This window comes from Chelonoidis abingdonii, chromosome 26, assembly GCF_003597395.2.
Source record: "Chelonoidis abingdonii isolate Lonesome George chromosome 26, CheloAbing_2.0, whole genome shotgun sequence".
Lineage (NCBI taxonomy): Eukaryota > Metazoa > Chordata > Testudines > Testudinidae > Chelonoidis > Chelonoidis abingdonii.
In genome coordinates, this window is record NC_133794.1 from 11,835,243 (window position 1) to 11,853,588 (window position 18,346).

Genomic DNA, 18,346 nt, shown 5'->3' on the forward strand with positions numbered 1-18,346 from the left:
CAAGCAGATGAATTGTCACTGGGAGAGTGTGTGTAGGGGGAGAGGATGGGGGGAGTGCGACTTGCTCAGAGACCAGGCTCCGAGCTGAGTCCACAAAAAGGAGGGAAAACCTAATTCTTTCCTGACACAAAGGCAACAGAGGATGAGCTCAGCAAAGACAAGGAAAGGGATGAAGGAGAAAGAAATATCTTGGTTTACTCTGAGAGAGGCAGGTTTAAGAAATGCAAGTGCACAAAGCTACTCCCATCCCCAACAGAAAGAGAGAGAAAGAAAAAAAAAAAATATCAGGTCACCCAAGCCTCTTCAACATGCAGCCAGGAAATATTCCCCAGTTAACATTTCAGGGGCTAATATCTACCTTAGGTATTTACATGGCCTCTATGTCTGTAGAATCTGGGTACCTCATAACCTTTAACATATTTAATTATCCCAGTATAACAGTACCTGTCTTTTATGTAGTGTTTTTCATCAGGAGATCTCAAACAGCATTGCAATCTGTGATATATTTATTTTCCCAATACCCGTGTGAGGCAAGGCAGTGCTGTTAGCCTCAGTTCCCTATCTGTACAATGGGGATAAGGAACTTGCCCAAGGTCACACAAGGCAGCCTGTGACAGAGGAGGGAACTGAACCCAGGCATCCTAGAATCTCAGGCTAATGACCTAACTGCTGGACCATTTTCCCCAATGATTACAGAAAGGAAATGATTAGTGAGAATCTAGGCATCTGCAGAGTGAAAATGGAATCTCAGATCCGGTCATATTATGGAACAAAGCAGGGAATTACACTCTTCCAGCACCTCTAACTTCTGAACCTGACACATGGCTACCCAAGGACATTCAGGCTCATGTAAACGACAACAACAGAGTCTGCTGCTGCTGCAAGGCTCCAGACAGGAAGTGGTGAAGCAGTTTGCACTTCTGTAAATGTCAGAGTAAAGCAGCTGGAAAAGGCACTCGAGTTACTGGTTACAACTGAGTTCACGGCTCCAGCACCTGGGCCACAACAGGAAACGGCGGCAGAACAGAAAGCACAATCCACATTAGAGCATGTTTTGTAAAGTATGTTGGCCTGCCAGTCAGGATTCCTTCCCCGGCTTTTGTGTCACTTCCGCGCTCTGTGCCTTTTTGTTTTTCCTCCAATACTTTTACTAGTCTATTCAGACAAGCTCTGTAGGGCAAGGCCTTTTTCACATTTTGTACAGCACCTCGCACCAGGGCCCCCTCTTTCCATGGGAAGCCGCTTGGTGCTCCTGTAGTGAATAACAGTTGCTGCTAAAATGCAGGAAGCTCCAGCTGGTAAAAGCCACCTGCAACAAAATTAGGCTGTAAAGTGGGTGATGCAGTTGGGAAGGGGGGGAAATGTAGTGCTGCTTGGTGCTGAAAGAAAATAAAAACCACCACCATCCTATCAGCATCCTTTTCCCCAGCATAAAGACACCAGCACAACAGAGGCCACTGAGCTAGCAAAGCAACTGGAGAGCACATAAAAACGGCACAAGAGACATCATATTTCACACAGTCTACAGCGCTCTTTTAAAAAGGCTGGGTAGTGGGCAGGAAATGGGATCCGCTTAATCTGATAAAGATGAGTTGGAAGCTTTATAACCAAGTGCTAAAGTGTCAAATGCCAGGTCTGTCTTTAGGGAGATCCAGTTTTTCCCCCCATTAAATTAAGAGCATAGAGAGGTCATTGGAGGCTTGAAACATCTCTGGATTAGCAGGGGGCATGCTTCAGCCAACTGACTTGATTTTGTTTGCATTGTCAGAGTGAGGGCTCCATTACTGCTGCAGGGAGTGACTCATAGACTTTAAGATCAGAAGGGACCATTATGATCATCTAGTCTGACCTCCTGCATGATGCACAGTAACACTTCCCTAAAGAGTGCAACAACAAAAAGAGCATCCCCTGTTGCAAAATTTAAACCTCTTCTGAGCACTGAGTGGGAATCACACCACACGGCACATACATGTCCTCTCACCAAACTTCTTAACCAGCCTGCTTGCTGGTGGACATGTGGGTGGTAACGTTCAGCTAGGACACTGGAGAGAGTCATTCAGCAAACCTAGGTTCTATTTTGGCCCCTGCCACTGACCTGCTGGCGTGTCCACGGGCGAGTCACTTCCTGCCTTGGTTTCTCCACCCTTCTTTTATGCATTTAAAATGATAAGCTCTTCGGGGAAGGGTTTCTCTCTTATGATGGCTATCAGAGGTGCAACTGCAGCATGTGTATCCATACTTGCGCTAGCTTTAATCTAGCTATCTTGGTACCAACAACAGTGAATGGCTGAAGTGCAAGCACGCATAGGCGCCGACACCATAGTTGCTCCGGGGCTGGAGCACCCACAGGGAAAAATTAGCCAAGCTCCCCTCACCCCCCGCCTGGAGCCGCCATGTCCCTGGTCTTCTGCCTACTTCCCAGTGCTTGCAGCCAAAGAGCTGTTTGGCAGCGTTAGCACGCTCGGGGAGGTGGGGGGAGTGGGAACGTGGCATGCTCAGGGGAAGAGGTGAGGCCTCATGGAAGGGGTGGAGTGGGGCCGGGGGCAGAGTGGGGATCGAGGACCCATGTGAAAGAGGGGAAGTCAGTGCCTATGCAAGCATGCACTCAGGGTCCCAGGCAGGCTTGTACAGCTCTGATTTTACTATTATCAGTATGGAGGCAGATCAATTAAAGCTACCTTGGGTACATTTACACATGCTACAATCACATCCCTCCTTTGACTGCAGTGTAGATGCACAGGGTCTGTCTACAGAGCATTTATCATAGTGGAGCTTCTTGGACCTTCTAGGTTCTACCATAATACAAACAAAAAGACAATAAAGCCATCCCACAAACTGAGTAAAGCAAATCATAATATAAATTTCACCTCCACTCAGCGTCCACATGCTGTTCATATAAACACACATCCCAAAATAAGGACCCCTCAGCCCTATATGGTGTTCAAAAGGGAATTAGGGTGGTCATCTGTCTGGGTTTTATCCCGATGGCCCCGTTTTTGGCTTGTGTCCAGCTGCCATTTAGGGTTGCTAGGTGCCTGGTTTTTAACCGGAAAGTCCCGTCGAAAAGGGGACTTGGCAGTTTCTGGTCAGATGTACTGACTGGACACCAAGAGTCCAGTTACCGCAAGTAACCCATGCCAGCCCTATTCAGCTGGGGCTGCCTCCTATCTGCAGCAGCTCCTGTCCCCGGAGAAAAGGGAGTCCAGCCAGGGGTGGGAAGGGAAGTGAAGAAAAGATGATCCAGTGAGCAAGGAGGGAAGAGAGGAGTGAGGGATGGGGGCAGGGCCTCTTGAGAGGCGGAGCAAGGGGCAGGGCATCAGGGGTCCAGTTACCAGCAATTAGAAAGGTGGCAACCCTAGCTTCCACTATAGAGGTTTGTGCCACTGCCCATTCACCTGCAGCAAACTGAAGATACTTGTTTATCCCCACCCCCACCATTTGGTCAAAGCTTGATCTTCTCTGGGATCTAAGCTGCAGGCAGATCTGATGCTGAACCATGTGATTAGTTTGTCTTGGTTGCAACCCATTTAGATCGCTAAATGGCAGTGTGCCTTGCAAGTGAGTAATTCCCAAGGATGGAAAGCATAATGTGTTCTGTTTACAGGATATGGGAGGGGTTCCCAGCTTGTTACTTGGTGACAGTTATGTGCAGAGACCAGATTTTAAAAAAAAAACAAAACAAAAAAACCCCCACCAACAGGATTCAGTGCTACCAAGAATCAAAGAATATGCCACATAGGGTGACCAGACAGCAAGTGTGAAAAATCAGGACAGGGCATGGGGGGTAATAGGTGCCTATATAAGAAAAAGCCCCAATTATCAGGACTGTCCCTATAAAATTGGAACATCTGGTCACCCTACTACCACATATACAAAGGGGATCGTCTGAATGTTACCAACTCTTTGGAATTGCACCTCCCCTGCATGTGGGAATGGAAAGCGGCATTTAACCTAAAATAAGGCATGGTCAGGATTGCCAGGCCAAAACATATGATCTCCACTCCCTAACCCCCACCTCCACAATAATAGGTAGGAACCTGTGACTCATTTCACCTCCCCAAAAGAAAAATGAAGTTTGCAAGTCTCCTTTCCTTCTCCGGGGAGCATTAAACAGCCTAGCTCATTTGCCAATTGCTGAGCAGACTGCATCAGTGGAATATGCCACCCATAATTAACCCAGCATTCCACAGACCTTTGGGAACTAAGCTTCCTTTGAGGAAAGTGGAACTAACTCCCTTCAAAACCTGGCACTTCTTGCTAAAGGCTCAAAATAAACCAACAGTAGATTATGAAGCTCTTCCTAATATAATACTTCCTCTCCTTTCATGCTCTGGCAAGCAGTAAAACACTTAACAGTGTTGATATTTCACGTGTCACCCAAGTTAGCACCTGCTGAAGTGAATGGGGCAGTTCACATCTCTCTGAGCTATTGTTTCAGGCTCTCTGCAATCTCAGGCAGATGCTGCTGCGTCTGTTACAGATGGGTCAAGTTAGGTTGCAACCAAGCCCTGAAAAGAGCTACAGAAAAAAGTTAAAGGGCTGAGACTGAAGAGCGGGAGGCCTGTGCCCTCAGGGATGCATGCCTTAACCAGGCCTGCTGTGCATGCCTGTTGTAGTAACATGCAGAACAGGACCATTGTGCATTGTGGGAAGTAGCTCTTCTGGGGGAGCCTTATCGGAAGCTTTCCCTGGCTGAGCCACTAGAAACTCTTCAACGCTCTCATTTCAGCCAAGTCCCTCCTAGTGGGCTGGGTCTTGTCTGGGAATCAACTCTTTGCAGCCCAGCTTCGAAAAAGCTGGCACCTTGGGAACAATTTTGTTACTGCTGGGTGGAAATTAGCTCACTATTATTGGAGTCATTGCAACGGATATTACTTTCCCCGTTTCCTTAATACTGTCAGCTGCGTATGCCGAGTAGCTTAATGCATTTTTTTTTCCTTTTTACTGGCCAAAGATTCCAGCCTCGTAGCCCCAAGGGAATGTCCTTGCAGTTTAATGGGAACTATTTGCAATTGTGCTGAAAGGCCTTTAGGACTGAGCTCTCTTTGGCCCTTTGATGACCAGTTTCACTTGCGTCTGGTGCAACAGACTGTGCTGTATTGTTATTTTTTCTTGAGGATCCTACTGCAGGTGGACTTGTCTCATTTTCACACCCAGCTGTGCATCACAGAAGCGGAAGCAGAAGCCACTTGAGACTAACTAGAGGACAACATCAGAGTTTAGAGCTCTTAATGTAACTTGGAATCGGGCCCATAAAATCTCTTTTGGGGCTGCTATGGCTTTTAAGAGGGTGTAAAACAGCCCCACTAAGAGTGTCCTTTGTGCAAGCAGCTTCTTGAGCCCATAGAACTAATAAGAGCTCTACACCAATGCTGCTTCTAGCCCCCAATACAGGGGCACATGTACTGTGCATGGAGCATGGCTATTCTATATGCTTTACTTCCCAGGGCCTAAGTTAAAGCAGCCCCAAGGCTGCTCTATCTTACACCGGGAACTGGGTTAGCTCCTGCACAGTCCTGGAATAAAGGGAGTTTGCTCTCATGCTAACCCTACTTAAGCCGTGTCCCATGTGCAGAAAGAGTAACTGAGAAACCAGGCCCCAAGCTTCCAGTGGGAGGGGAGGGGCCTTTTAGCAGGCAGGGAGCTAAGAAATTGCCATGTAGGAAGGAGGCTTAATAGACAGAGCACTACACTGAAACTCCATAGACCTGGTTTCAATACTGGGCTCAGACACAGACTGTGTGTGTGACCTTAGGCAAGTCACTTAATCTATTCTGAGCCCCAGTTCCCTATCTCAGAGGGTTGCTGCAAGGGCTAAATTCCTTAATGTCCATGAGGTGTGGTGATGAGGTACATAAGTTACAATGGTATGGGGGAGAGGGAGCAGGGGACCCTCGTATCACCCATAGACACTGCAGTGCATCTTCCTGGATGCGATTCCCACAACCAGTTCCAAGACCATAACTCACCATCTGTGCTGGCGTCGTCCACCAAAATGATCTCCTTCAGTAAGATGGCAGGGGAGGAGTGCAGGACGCTGTACACAGTGCGGAGCAAGGTGGACCAGGCCTCGTTATGAAACACGATGACGACACTGGTGGTGGGCAACGGCGGGCAGCGCTTGAACTTCTGATCAATGCACCTACGAGAAAAAATCGAGCTTAGTTAGTGAGGGCGTTTGTAATGCTCTGGCTGCTCTTGGCTTTGTCTCTCTCCAGAGCCTGGACCTCACAGCTTTATGGATCTGCTACTGTCTACAAGCTAGCAGGCCTGATTTTTTAGCTCAAGCAGCAGCAACCTGTGTGGTTAGATCCAGAGGACCCAGATGGCAGGTTTTCCTGTCCTGCAAAGAGTTAAGATTTCAAAAAAATTCTCTTTCTGCATCCAGAGAAAACAGAGACCTTTTCCCAAGTTTCTCAAAAGAGGAGACCCACCTCAGGATAGCCCAGTGGTTAGCGCTCCTCTGGGATATGCGACAACCAGGTTCAAATCACTGCTCTAAACCAGGCAAAGCAGGGATCCATGTTCCCCCAGGTCCAAGTCCCTGATTCAGAGCAGGGATTTGAAGCTGGGTCTCCCACATCCTAGCTAGGTGCCCTAACCAAAGTGTCATCAAGATGGATACATTTCCGCAAAAAAAAAAAAACAAACCCACACCAAACAAACAAAAAGAAAACCCAACCACACAGGTGTCATGCATCGGCATTTTCTGACGAAAAATCATTTTGTCAAAGAGATTCCCAGCCAACTCTATTCCCCTACTCACTCCCGGCAGCTGACCCAGTCAGGACATTTTCACATGCATATTTGCAGTGCATAATCCAGCATGATTAAGGCTCTCCAGTGGCAAGTTGAACATCTCCTGATATTTCTTTACCTAGGTGTTTAATCCCAACGTTCAGAGACAATATCCAGCTCTCATCATGCCTTATACTTAGATTGCCAAGCTTTTGGGGGCAAAGACCATGAGTGGGGCTCCCAGGGATGACTGCAATACAAGTAATTAATAGAAGGGCAGCTTTTCTCATTAATGTGCAAGGCCATTTAGCAGCCACAATGGGAACTGAGCTCTGAAAATTTGAGAGAGAGAGAGCGCGCGAGAGCGCACATACCCTGTGAAGCAAAGTCCTTCTTCGCCACAGAGCGGCTGCAGCGGGAGGAGAAGATTGCACTAAAGCATCATTCCGGACCAAGAGGGAACGTCATTTTTCAGTGGTTCGCTCAAGTCACAGCCTCTCCAACACAACCAACCAGAGGGGAACATTAAGTGACAAACATGGTGGCGGTTTTTGCCAGACTGAGACTCCTTCGCTTCCCGTAGGCCGCCCTACAGCCATCCCATTTCATTTGCATCTGCTCTCGACATGGGCTCGGCTCTATATCCCGTTTCCAATCCTGCTCCTCCAGTGGGAAAGGTTTACAAACCCCCTTAACAATTAACTCACCTAGCAGTGATATGTTTAAACCAGGTTCCTAAAGCACTTAGACAGCCAGGCTGCAGCCTCCAAAGTTAAGCTTTGCTGAAGCGCTCATCTATTTTAGACTCCTCCATGCCCTCTGTTACTTTAGCATTGGAGCACCTCTGTCTTTTAGTCTATTTAGCCTGCCAACACTCCACTGTACAAACGGGAACAGAGGCACAGACACACTAAGTGACTTTCCCAAGGTCTCACAGGAAGTCTCTGCCAAAGCAGGGACTAGAACTCAGCTCTTCTGAGTCCTAGGCAAGTGCCCTCACCACCCCACCTCCCACGTGTCTAGTACTTTTTGGGTGCCTAAGATGAAACCTTCTAAAGGGGCCTGATTTTCAGGTGGCAAATGCTCAGCACTGTTCCTATCCATCTGAAAATCTTTCATTGTTCAATCAGTACAATGCATATGTAAATAGTATAAATATAAGAATATCTAAATAGAATTACTCTCTTTTTGGAATAAGAAAATAGTTAGCTCCCAGCTACAGCCAGTTCAATATCCATGACATTTGGGATAGGCTGTTCATAAGGATAGCATCAAAGTGAGTCTTGAAATATTTTGGGGCTAGCATGAAAGAAAAAGAAAAAAAACAAACCCCAAACCAACTCCCTTTTCTTTTGATTCGACCACACGCGAGCCCCATTCTGAACTTGCTGGAGGGCGTGTGAACGGTTCCCTTACATCCTACATACTTCAGCTGCACATCAAACGGGGAGGCGTTCCACATGGTAGATCAGGTTCTGCATCGGCCTCCAAATCAAACAATGACAGCCCCTTCCAGCTGAGGGGCAGAGCCAATTTCTGCAGCTAGCTGATTTCTGTTCGGTTCTGGAGCGCTTTATGCTTTAATTTAAATTGGTTTATGTCTTTTCAGTTGAGTGAATACCTTTCCTGTGCTTCCCCCTTCCAGAACTCAGCGACCTTCCATTGTCACAGCCACACCTGCTAGCCAAAGATAATTGCCTGCTGGGGGAAACAGTCCGCAAACTGGGTCTGGGCTTCTAACCATTATTCAAAGCCATTTTCTTAAATGCCTTCCCTACAAAGCCTTTCCTAACCCACCTCCCAGCAAGGGGGCAGGCTGAAGTCTCAGAGTGCCTGGCTGAGACCACAGGAAGGTCAAGCCTAGTCTGGCACATCTGACTCTTTTAGCCATAGCAGGAAGGTAGCGGGCTGTTCCACTCAGCTAAGAAAGAAAAATTAGGGCAGGGCTTCCTAGGAATAAAAGGAAAATCGATCAAACCCAAGGGCAGTCTGGGAACAGGGAATTAAGTGTTTTTGAAGTAGGTAGACTTTTCTCTGTCTTTAAGGGGAGGGGCTCTACCTGCACTGGGAGACTTATGTTGGCTGGTTTTTAACAAAGGGCAGCAGGAAGAAGTTGCATAGGAGAGTAAGAGACAGAAGAGGAGAGAAGAAGGAAAGAATTATTGCCCTAGGCTTTCACTTTAAGTCTGCTGTAGGGAGATTTCTTGTGATCTCCCTTTGTCCCAACTAATCAGAGTCAACAGTCAAACTATGGCCACAGTCTCTCAGTATTCCCTACCATCATATCCATAAAAGTCAGTCAAGCAATCATGTGGCTAGGGACTATTTCACATCAGTAACTGGCCGGTCCTAGATGAGGCAGTTAAGCTCAAATCAACTTTCTCCCTGACTTTAATGATTGTCGAGTATAGACCTAGTCTACGTTGCAGAAGTTGCACTGGGGGTAACAAATTGATCTTTTTCTTTTTTCCATCTAGATATACTACAGATGCACTTAAACTGATTTAAACCTAGATTAAACTGCTTTTGTTTCATTGAAATTCAGGTACAGTTGAATTAGTTACTTGAGTGCAACTTCTGTAATAAAGACAGCCCCCTGGAAATCTCACATACCTGGCTCTACCCACATATACCAAGTTGGACTGGTGCCTATGGGCTGAACTCTGCCCTCCAGTGTATATGTGCAACTGACTCAGGTCAATGGGAGGATGTTGGATGTATCAGAGTGTGGAATTTAGCCTAGATACTCAGCTGCAGATCTGGGAGTTGCAATGACTCTGCATCTACGTGAATTTATTTCAGTAACTAAGTTCACCTCATGCACAATAGAGCATTTCTGAAACAATGCCATGAGTCGGGATGCGTGTCCATTCAGAACGTCATCTACCCCGGCGAATATTTACGGCTTGCAGTAGCAACATCAGATTTCAAATGAGAAGTACAGATGCACCTGTCTATGAAAGAAATGGCACAAATTCTATATACGTTGGTTTAACAAAAAAACCCTTTTCAGAAAAACATATTGGTGGCGTTTGTGATTGATCACTTAAGAAGGAAGGGAATGCCAGGCTACACCTGAAATCAAAACTGAAAAGCAAATGAAATGTCAATGAAATACAAACTAGCTGCCTGGACCCTGTAATAGCTACAGTAAAAACCCTAGCGATGGCCTAAGAAAGGAAAGATGCTAGATAAAAAGAGTTTTCTGAAGCACTGCTTAGAGACCTTCAAAAAACACTATTGGGTCACTGCTGTAATGCAGAGAACACTCAGACTGCCGAGATGGGGATCAGACTTTTCAACGCAGTCCACACATCTTCCATGCTCTTAAATTGGAAGATGTGAGGTTAACTCCTCTGGCTTGCTCTGAAAAAAGAAACCTCAACTATAACTCTCCCTTGCCTTGCACTTGGGTCATCATTTACACCTGGGCAAAATGGGTGTAACATTTTTCACATTCATTGTGCACAAATATAAATGATAAAATGCAAGGCGGTGAAGAATCAAGCTCTGGAGACGATAGTAATGAGAAAGACTTCCCCTCTCCACTGGATCTTAGAGCTAGTCTCCATCAGTTGAAACCAGTGCAACTTTCAGGTGTTACTTTAAGGCGATTTAGTTAAACGGGTGCAAAGGGCCACATGGCCATTCTCATTTTAGTTTAACTTACATCAGTTAGGAATGGACTTATGATGAATCCAAATTAAAGTTTACAGGGGTTGAAAGCACAGATTTAAGTTATATTTGTGCAACTTGTGTGTGTAGACGTGGCCTCAGTCCAAGACTTGGGGTTACAGATCCCATCTCTCCTACGGTACTGATTTTTGTGCTGCTATTTACAATAGGCATAAGAGGAGGAAGGGGAAGCTCTTACTCTGGAGGTCGGCTGTCAGGTCCCAGCGCTCTTTGGAGAGAGATCTGGTCGCTGGCAAAGGCATTGAAGCAGTGCTTCTCATAGCCGCGTTCCTTCTCCTTGGTCTCCTGCGGTGTCCACTGGTCCTTTTTAAAAGCTTTGCCCTCAGCTCCTGGGCTGTTGGGGTCTTGGGGCGGTCGTTCCATCAGTGGTTTCAATTCAGCTGGGGTATAGTAGCCTGGAAGGCAGGACTTGCTGCTCTGCAAAGGTACCTCTTGCTGAACCGGAGCCCGGATCTGTAGTTTTGGCATCGAGTCGCGAATGTTATTTACTGCCCCCATCATCATGTCAATCACTTGGTCTTTCCTCTCGACAATATTTTTCAGCCAGGGCTCCTCGGTGTGGTCCCCGTTCCCGACATCCTTCTGTATTATGAAGAGGAAGATCACAAAGACCACACCCACCAAAGCCAGCTTCAATGGGCCATAATTTCGTCGGAATAGCCTCATCTTCAAGAATGTTTGCAAAGTCTCCGCTAAATTAGAGCTATGTGCATTTCAGGGCTTTACATTCTTTGGCTATTCCATGGCTATCTGATGTCTTGTTCTTAACCTGGGGGAAAACAAACAAATAGGTATGAACTCTATTTACTGTAAACTCATGCTTGCCTCACTAATGTGCCACTGAAAGAACCTAGCAGATGGAATTTATTCTAGGTACAATGTGGAATAAATCATTTCATATGAGATGTAAGAGAAAAGACATGACTCCTTGGAATTATTGTGATCCACTGGCAGAGTGTGTAAGGGGAAGTCAGTGGGGGAACAGGACCTTCCATTTCCTGGGAAATTCTACTAATTTTCAAACATGTTTTCATTCCCAATCAGAACAGAACAATGAATTTAGAAATTTCCAGCCAAATGAAATTTTTTTGGGGGGGAAAAAAATAGCTTCAGGTCAACTGAAATATTTTGTTTCAATTTGACTTTTAAAAAAAGTGTGATATTGTAATTTAGAATAGAACATATATTTGAAATGAAAAGTAGTTTTAAAATGAAAAATCAAAATGTTATCAAAATGCTATGTTTTGATTTTTTTTAAACCACACAAAATCAACAAGTTCTCACAGACTGTTTCGCTTTTCTAATTGGCATTTTCCGAACGAAAAAATGTTCTGTCGGAAAATATTCAGCCAGCTCCAGTGTGGAATATTAGCTCCAATATCTTGGAGATATTCTATATGTGGAGATTTTGGTTGTTTCTCTGGACTATCCAAATCTCTTGGGGGTCTGCAAAGCTGGGGTGAAATCTCATGAGTTTGTTCTTGTGAGATTTTCCAGTATTTTCTGCTTCTGATCATGCTGGATATATCATGACAACAGCCCACCTTGGAGTATTTTAGCAATTTCGTGTCCAGTCCAGTACCTAAAACAGCAGCTGCAGTAAATATTAAAAATACCAAACAACAAAACTTTATCCAAACTTTTTTGAATCTCACCACCAGGTTTGAAGACCCACTCCCTATCCAACAGAGGATATTTTGCTCAATCATAGAACTGGAAGGGACCTCAAGAGGTCATCTAGTCCAGTCCCCTGCACTCATGGCAGGACTAAATATCTAGACCATCCCTGACAGGAGTTTGCCTAACCGGCTCCGAAAAATCTCCAATGATGGAGATTCCACGACCTCCCTAGGCAATTGATTTCAGTGTTTAGCCACCCTGACAGTTAGGAAGTTTTTCCTAATGTCCAGTCTATACCTCCTTTGTCACAATTTAAGCCCATTGCTTCTTGTCCTATCCTCAGAGGTTAAGAAAAACAATTTTTCTTCCTCCTTGTAACAACTTTCTACATACTTGAAAACTTATGTCCCCTCTCAGTTTTCCCCAGATCTAAGTGTCATGGATAAAGATCAAAACTAATTTTTATTTTGTATTTTCAGACCCATTTATGAAATACTATATAATACACACATTGTTTTATTATGTACTATAGATCCCAGATATTTATTTCCCACTACAACAAAGATGAGGGAGGATTGAAAGACGCTATGGAGATTGGAATAAAGTTACATGCATGAAGGCTAGCTGACACACAACTTAAATTCTAGGTTAGTTAAATAGTTAGGTAGTCGCAGTTCGATTACTTGCATCGAATCATTACCTACCATGGGATATAAGGCTGGCTATATTAGTTTGGCGGCCTCAGTAGAATGTATTCCTACACAACCTCAGCCTGAATACACAGGATTCCTGGTGCTTTCACCAAGGGTTGGGTCTATTTGCATCATGGATTCATTTGAACTTTTGAGACAGGTGTATCTGTAGGTCAGGAGTGATGGGCATTCATAGGAAAGTGACATGCGCTCTACTTCAATCCAGAAGGGAGTGTCAAATTACACACACACACTTTAGGTATATGAGTATATTTCTGGCACTGGCAGGACAGTTCAGTGGTTAGAGCAGTAACCTAGGTCTCTGGAGACTCAGGGTCAATTCCAGGTTCTGCCATGGGCATCCTTTGCAACCTTGGGCATGTCACTTAATTTCTGTCTCTGTTCTCCCATCCGTACAACGCGGGTATATAGTACTGTCCTGCCTCATGGGGATATGAGGATAAACATTAAAGATTATGAGGTGCTCACATACTATGGAAATAGGGCCCTGATAAGGACTTAAGATCAACAGGAACCTGTACACTTTTTGAGAGCATCATTCACCAGATTCTACCACTTTCTATTCACCTCAGATTTCCAGATATTTTAGTCTTTTTTTAGCTTGTGTAATTACACAGATTCAGGTGGTTAATGTCCTGAAGTGGAATGAGACACCTGCTGTTAGCTCAGAGGGCTGAAGAAGGTTCTCTCTAACTTTCCTGTTTTCTCGGCTGTGTGAGGTTTTATGTGCCAAGAGAGACGTGGCTGCATCTCTAAAGGCAAGGGAAAATCCAATCTATGTCCCAGAGATGTAGAAGTCATTACTTTTAGCTACAAGGAAGACTGTGGGATCAAGGAAACCTTAGCAGGAGAGCTGTAAGCAAGCCTGCGGCCATCCCAATGTTGACTTTCAAGGGTACGCACTGTGTAGAAAGAACAATACTGGGACTGAAATTTGGTGCTATGAGCCTTGACAGATTTAAAGCTGGAAAATACTCATTTATGTTAATGCAAAGAAATCAGTTTTATTTTAATCTCCCTACTGATTTTATTAAGATTTAAAATGATTCAAGACACCTCTCCAGGGCTCTAGGTCCCCTAAAACATTTGCTATATAATAGAATGAAGTACCAGCAGCATTAAAACAATCATTCCACAGGAACTCAGTCAATCAGCCACCAGCAAAAACTCCTTTCAGTCTCTTCTCTTCACTGTTATAGCAAATCCTCAGCCCTTTCCAGAAGCCCTCTCAAAGCAGAGATCTTTTGCAGTGTGCCTGAAAGGTCACCTAATTTGGCCCGTCATTGTGGACGGAGTAAGTTCAACAATCTGGGAATACTCAGAGAGAACACCCAGAGAGGCTTGGACTCTTGAGTCTGATTGTAAGTTTGCTGGGGGCAGAGACATTCTTTCTGTCCTGTGTTTGTCCAGCACCTAGCACCACTGGGGCTCACAGATGCTACAATAATGCAAATAAATAATAAAATTGATGCTGAATATGCCTCTAGATAGGTGCTGCCTCCACTAATGAGTGACATTGGGCAGTTTCAAGGGATTCTCCCCTTGTTAAAATATCAATGGGAAGCTTTTCCTCTCTACTGATAAGCCACTTCCAAGCCACTTCTCCAATTCTGTGGCCTCACAGAATCAAAATAATCTGTGTGTTCTGTATGCCATTATCATGTTGAGCATAACAGTAATACACTACTCATGTTTCTGTGTGATACCGAGCTGGGAGGGGTTGCAAGTGCTTTGGAGGACAGGATTAGAATTTAGAATGATCTTGAAAAACTGGAGAAATGGTAGGAATTAAATAGAATGAAATTCGACATGGACAAATGCAAAGCATTACACAACTGCACGAACACAAAATGGGAATTGACTGTCTAGGAAGGAGCACTGCAGAAAAGTATCTGGGGGGATATAGTAGATCACAGACTAAAGATGCGCCAACAATGTAATACCATTAGGAAAAAAAAAGCAACCATCATTCTGGGATGTATTATCAGGAGTGTTGTAAGCAAGACATGAGAGGAAATTCTTCCACCCTATTCAGCACTGATAAGGCCTCAACTGGAGTATGTGTGTCCTGTCCAGAGCAACACACTTCAGGAAAGACGGGGGCAAACCGGAGAAAGTCCAGAGGAGAGCAACAAACGTGATTAAAGGTCTAGAAAACACAACCTACTAGGAAAGATTGAAAAAACTGGGTTTGTTTAGTCTGGAGAAGAGAAGACTGGAGCGGGGAAATTATAACTGTCTTCAAGTTCATAAAAGGTTGTTATGAAGAGGAGGGTGATAAATTGGTCTCCATATCTACTTAGGACAGGACAAGAAGTGATGGGTTTAAACTGCAGCAAGGGAGATAAACATTAGGAAAAACTTAACTGTGATGCACTAGAACAAGTTCCCTAGGGATGATATGGAATCTCAGTCACTGGAGGTGTTTAAGAACAGGTTAGACAAACACCTGTCAGGGATGATCTAGATAATCCTCAGTCCTGCCTCAGTGCAGGGGACTGGGTTAGATGATCTGTTGAGGTCCCTTCCGTCTATATTTCTCTGATTCTATGAACATGGCCCATGAGCCACATATTAGGCAGCAAAGTTCAGCAGAGCTGTCTGTTTTGGTCATTTTTGTGGAACTCAAAAAAAATTTGGAATTTTCTTAAAGGGCACCTCAAGACTGTAGCAGTCTGACATAATTCTGAGACAGGCAATCAAGCAAAAATACAGCGGCTAACTCCCCCTTCTCCAAAAATCCCATCCTTCAACAATTCTCTATGTCCCTGTCCGAATGTCAGCTCTGATCAAACACCTTCCCCTCCAAAGCTCTCACTAAGTACGAGCCTTGCGGAATGATCGGAAGGGCAGATCCAGGCGAGTCAGGACTAGTGAGAAAGGATGGTCCAATGATTTGGATGCTAGGCTGTGACTTGGGAGACCAGGGTTCCATCCCTTGCTTCTTTCCTGCACCTAATGTTTTACTGTCTGTCTTCCGCTGTAACCCACGGCACAGTCTCCACTTTGACGGCAGAATGGAGTTTACAATGGTGCAGGCACACACCAGTAGTTTTTCCTGTTAGCCCAGGAAGCTGACAAAAGAAACCAGGATTTAAGATATTTCTTGCCACCCTGAAATGCCATCCACTGAAGGGTTTGCCTCAACAGCCACGTCAGCAAACTGCATGAACTGGATTCTTCGGCAAACTTCACCTGAAGCAAACAAAAGAGCCTCTGCAGTCACTATACTAAAAACCAGAGGCATTTTAAGACAGTTTCGGGCTCACGCACTTGGGACCGCACTTGAAACATGATCAGAAGTGTTGGCTTTCATAAAGTTCAATGAGCTCCATAGCAGCTCAGGGCTTTGCCTCATACCGTAGTTTTTTCTCCTTATAACCTGCACCTTACAAAGCCTACATGTGGCTGGAAAGAGTTTGTTGCTAAAAGACCAAGTTGTCGGCAGAAGCACTACTCCCAGGTAAATTCAGTCTTGCAATAATGAAGACTTAAGATATATTCCATAATGAATTCTTCCTGCTGCTATGAAAATAAGATTGTTTTTGCTGAGAGAAAAAGAGGGCTGTGAAATCAGAGAAACTCTTCTACCAGAAGATTACAAGATTGATTTTTTCAGCAAAAGTTTTATGGACAGATTCCCGGGGGGGGGGAATGACATTATTGGTCCCAACTTGAGGAATTATTTAAAAAAAAGATTAATATTAAAAAAAATCCACTTCCCGTTTAAAATCCAGAATATTGTTGCTATAGGGTAACATCTTCAAAAGCGTTTAAGTGACTTAAGCACTTATGGCCAGATTTTTGTAGAAGATATATAGGTACCTAGTGGGATTTGGGAACCTAGGTGCTTTGGAAAATCCCTTTAGGTACTTATCAGCATCTTTAGGCACCTATGTATCTTTAAAAATCTGGTCCTTAGGAGCCTAAAATTACATTGAAACTTAACGGGATTTAGGCTCCTAAATACTCTCAAATTAGATTTAGACCATGAGCAACATTTTCAGAAGTGCCTATATAATATGAACTTTTACTAGTTAATTTTTGCAAAGTATCAAAATCCTCCCCCCCCCTTGCCCCAGTCAAGACCACACTTCTCGGGACATGAGAAGGAATTAGATACTCCTCGTCTTACCTTAGCAGTGAGATCTCGTCTAAGGAACAAAAACCCACCGCACTGATATTTGGTCAAAATGAAATACCTGCTCCACCCTTGTCAAACAGGAAGTCATTTTTCTCTGTTTCAGATGGATCATAACCTGAGTATTAATAAATGCAGTGGCTTGTTGATTTTATAATCCAACAGAAGACACACACAACCAACCTGTTTGACAGACATTTCAGCCTGAAAAAGCAGTCAGCCAGTTACTACTAGTGGCAGAGTAACAGACAGCTCATATCCTGTCTGAAATAAAATGACATCTTCAACACTCTACAAGAACTGAGTCATTACGTCTAAACCTGGAGCACACAGAGAGAGTGAGTTTGATTTGCCAGGGTGGATTATACAGCTATAACTTCATTTACACTTCTCTCTACTTAATTCATACTTTCGGCACCAAGCACTTACTTCTCACATCCTCCACAAAAGAACAAAATCAAAACCAAAACCACCCCCCAAAAAACAAAACACCATACCCCACCCTCTTAGCTTCTCTGGTTTCATGTGCTGCTTAAACTGGACTAAGAGAGATGAAGGCCTGAGAGGACCATGTGATAATCTAATGATCTAACCTTCTGTATAACACAGATCATGAAATTTCCCAAGACCTACTTACCCGTGTATTGAGCACTTCGTATTTGTCATACAAAAGTTTCTAAACCCCAAATGTTCTTTATGTCTTCACTGCGTTTCAGAAGCTACTATGCTAGGGACTGGCAACGAGATTCAGATGAAATAACGACTGACCAGAACATTAGCTTTTGAAGCTCAGGCATCCAGTGAGACAGTCACATACTGTGCGTGAGACACTAGCATGTGTAATCTCTGAACTTCCTCATTGAAGCCGGAGGTGGAAACAGTATGATAGAGCCTATTCTTGCAATATTTCCGAACCAGCTGAAGGAAAGACGCACTAGACACCTTGCAAGAAAAGAAAATGATTCTACTTTCCCCGATATGACACCCCCACCCCCAAAAAAGCAAACACCACAGCCTTCTACCCTACGTGGCATGCAGGAAGCAGCCAGTTTTATCCACTCACATATTTGCACAGTAGTGCAGAGATTAGCAGCACACATAACTACAATATTTACCTGGGGAAACAAATGCCACCAGGACAGTGTTACAATGCAAAGTGTGTGATCACTTTAATACAAAGACACTCCTGTGTGATTTAATTGTCATTTTGCATCTCTCCTTGAGCTGGAACAGGGTTTTCATTACTAAGTACAGGAGATCCTTCTTTCCTACCCCTTGAGGTTCTTTAGATAAAGCAAGACTGGGCAGAGTTATTTCGACGCAAGAGATTTTCCCATTTTCCCAAGTGTATTGTTACCAAATGCACCAGAGGGCTCAAAAATACGTCTTCCCATTGACTAGCCGGAGGTTGATGTCAAAGAAGGACTAGTTTCAATTT

General features: G+C 44.4%; 1 protein-coding gene across 2 annotated transcripts in view; it reads right to left on the reverse strand.

Annotated features, from left to right (window-relative positions):
- The window catches only part of GALNT6 (polypeptide N-acetylgalactosaminyltransferase 6), a 34,950-nt gene extending 17,207 nt beyond the window's left edge, over positions 1-17,743 (reverse strand). The window contains exons 1-3 of one of the 2 annotated variants that reach the window (XM_032786829.2): positions 17,546-17,743; positions 10,613-11,203; positions 5,970-6,142 (exon numbers count right to left, since the gene is read on the reverse strand). In XM_032786829.2, coding sequence (XP_032642720.1) covers positions 5,970-6,142; positions 10,613-11,100 — 661 coding nt within the window. In that variant the 5' untranslated portion in view covers positions 11,101-11,203; positions 17,546-17,743. Of the gene's footprint in view, positions 1-5,969; positions 6,143-10,612; positions 11,204-16,902; positions 16,974-17,545 lie in introns of those variants that run through there. The other variant, XM_032786828.2, reaches the window with a different exon arrangement.
- Positions 17,744-18,346: the final 603 nt, after the last annotated feature.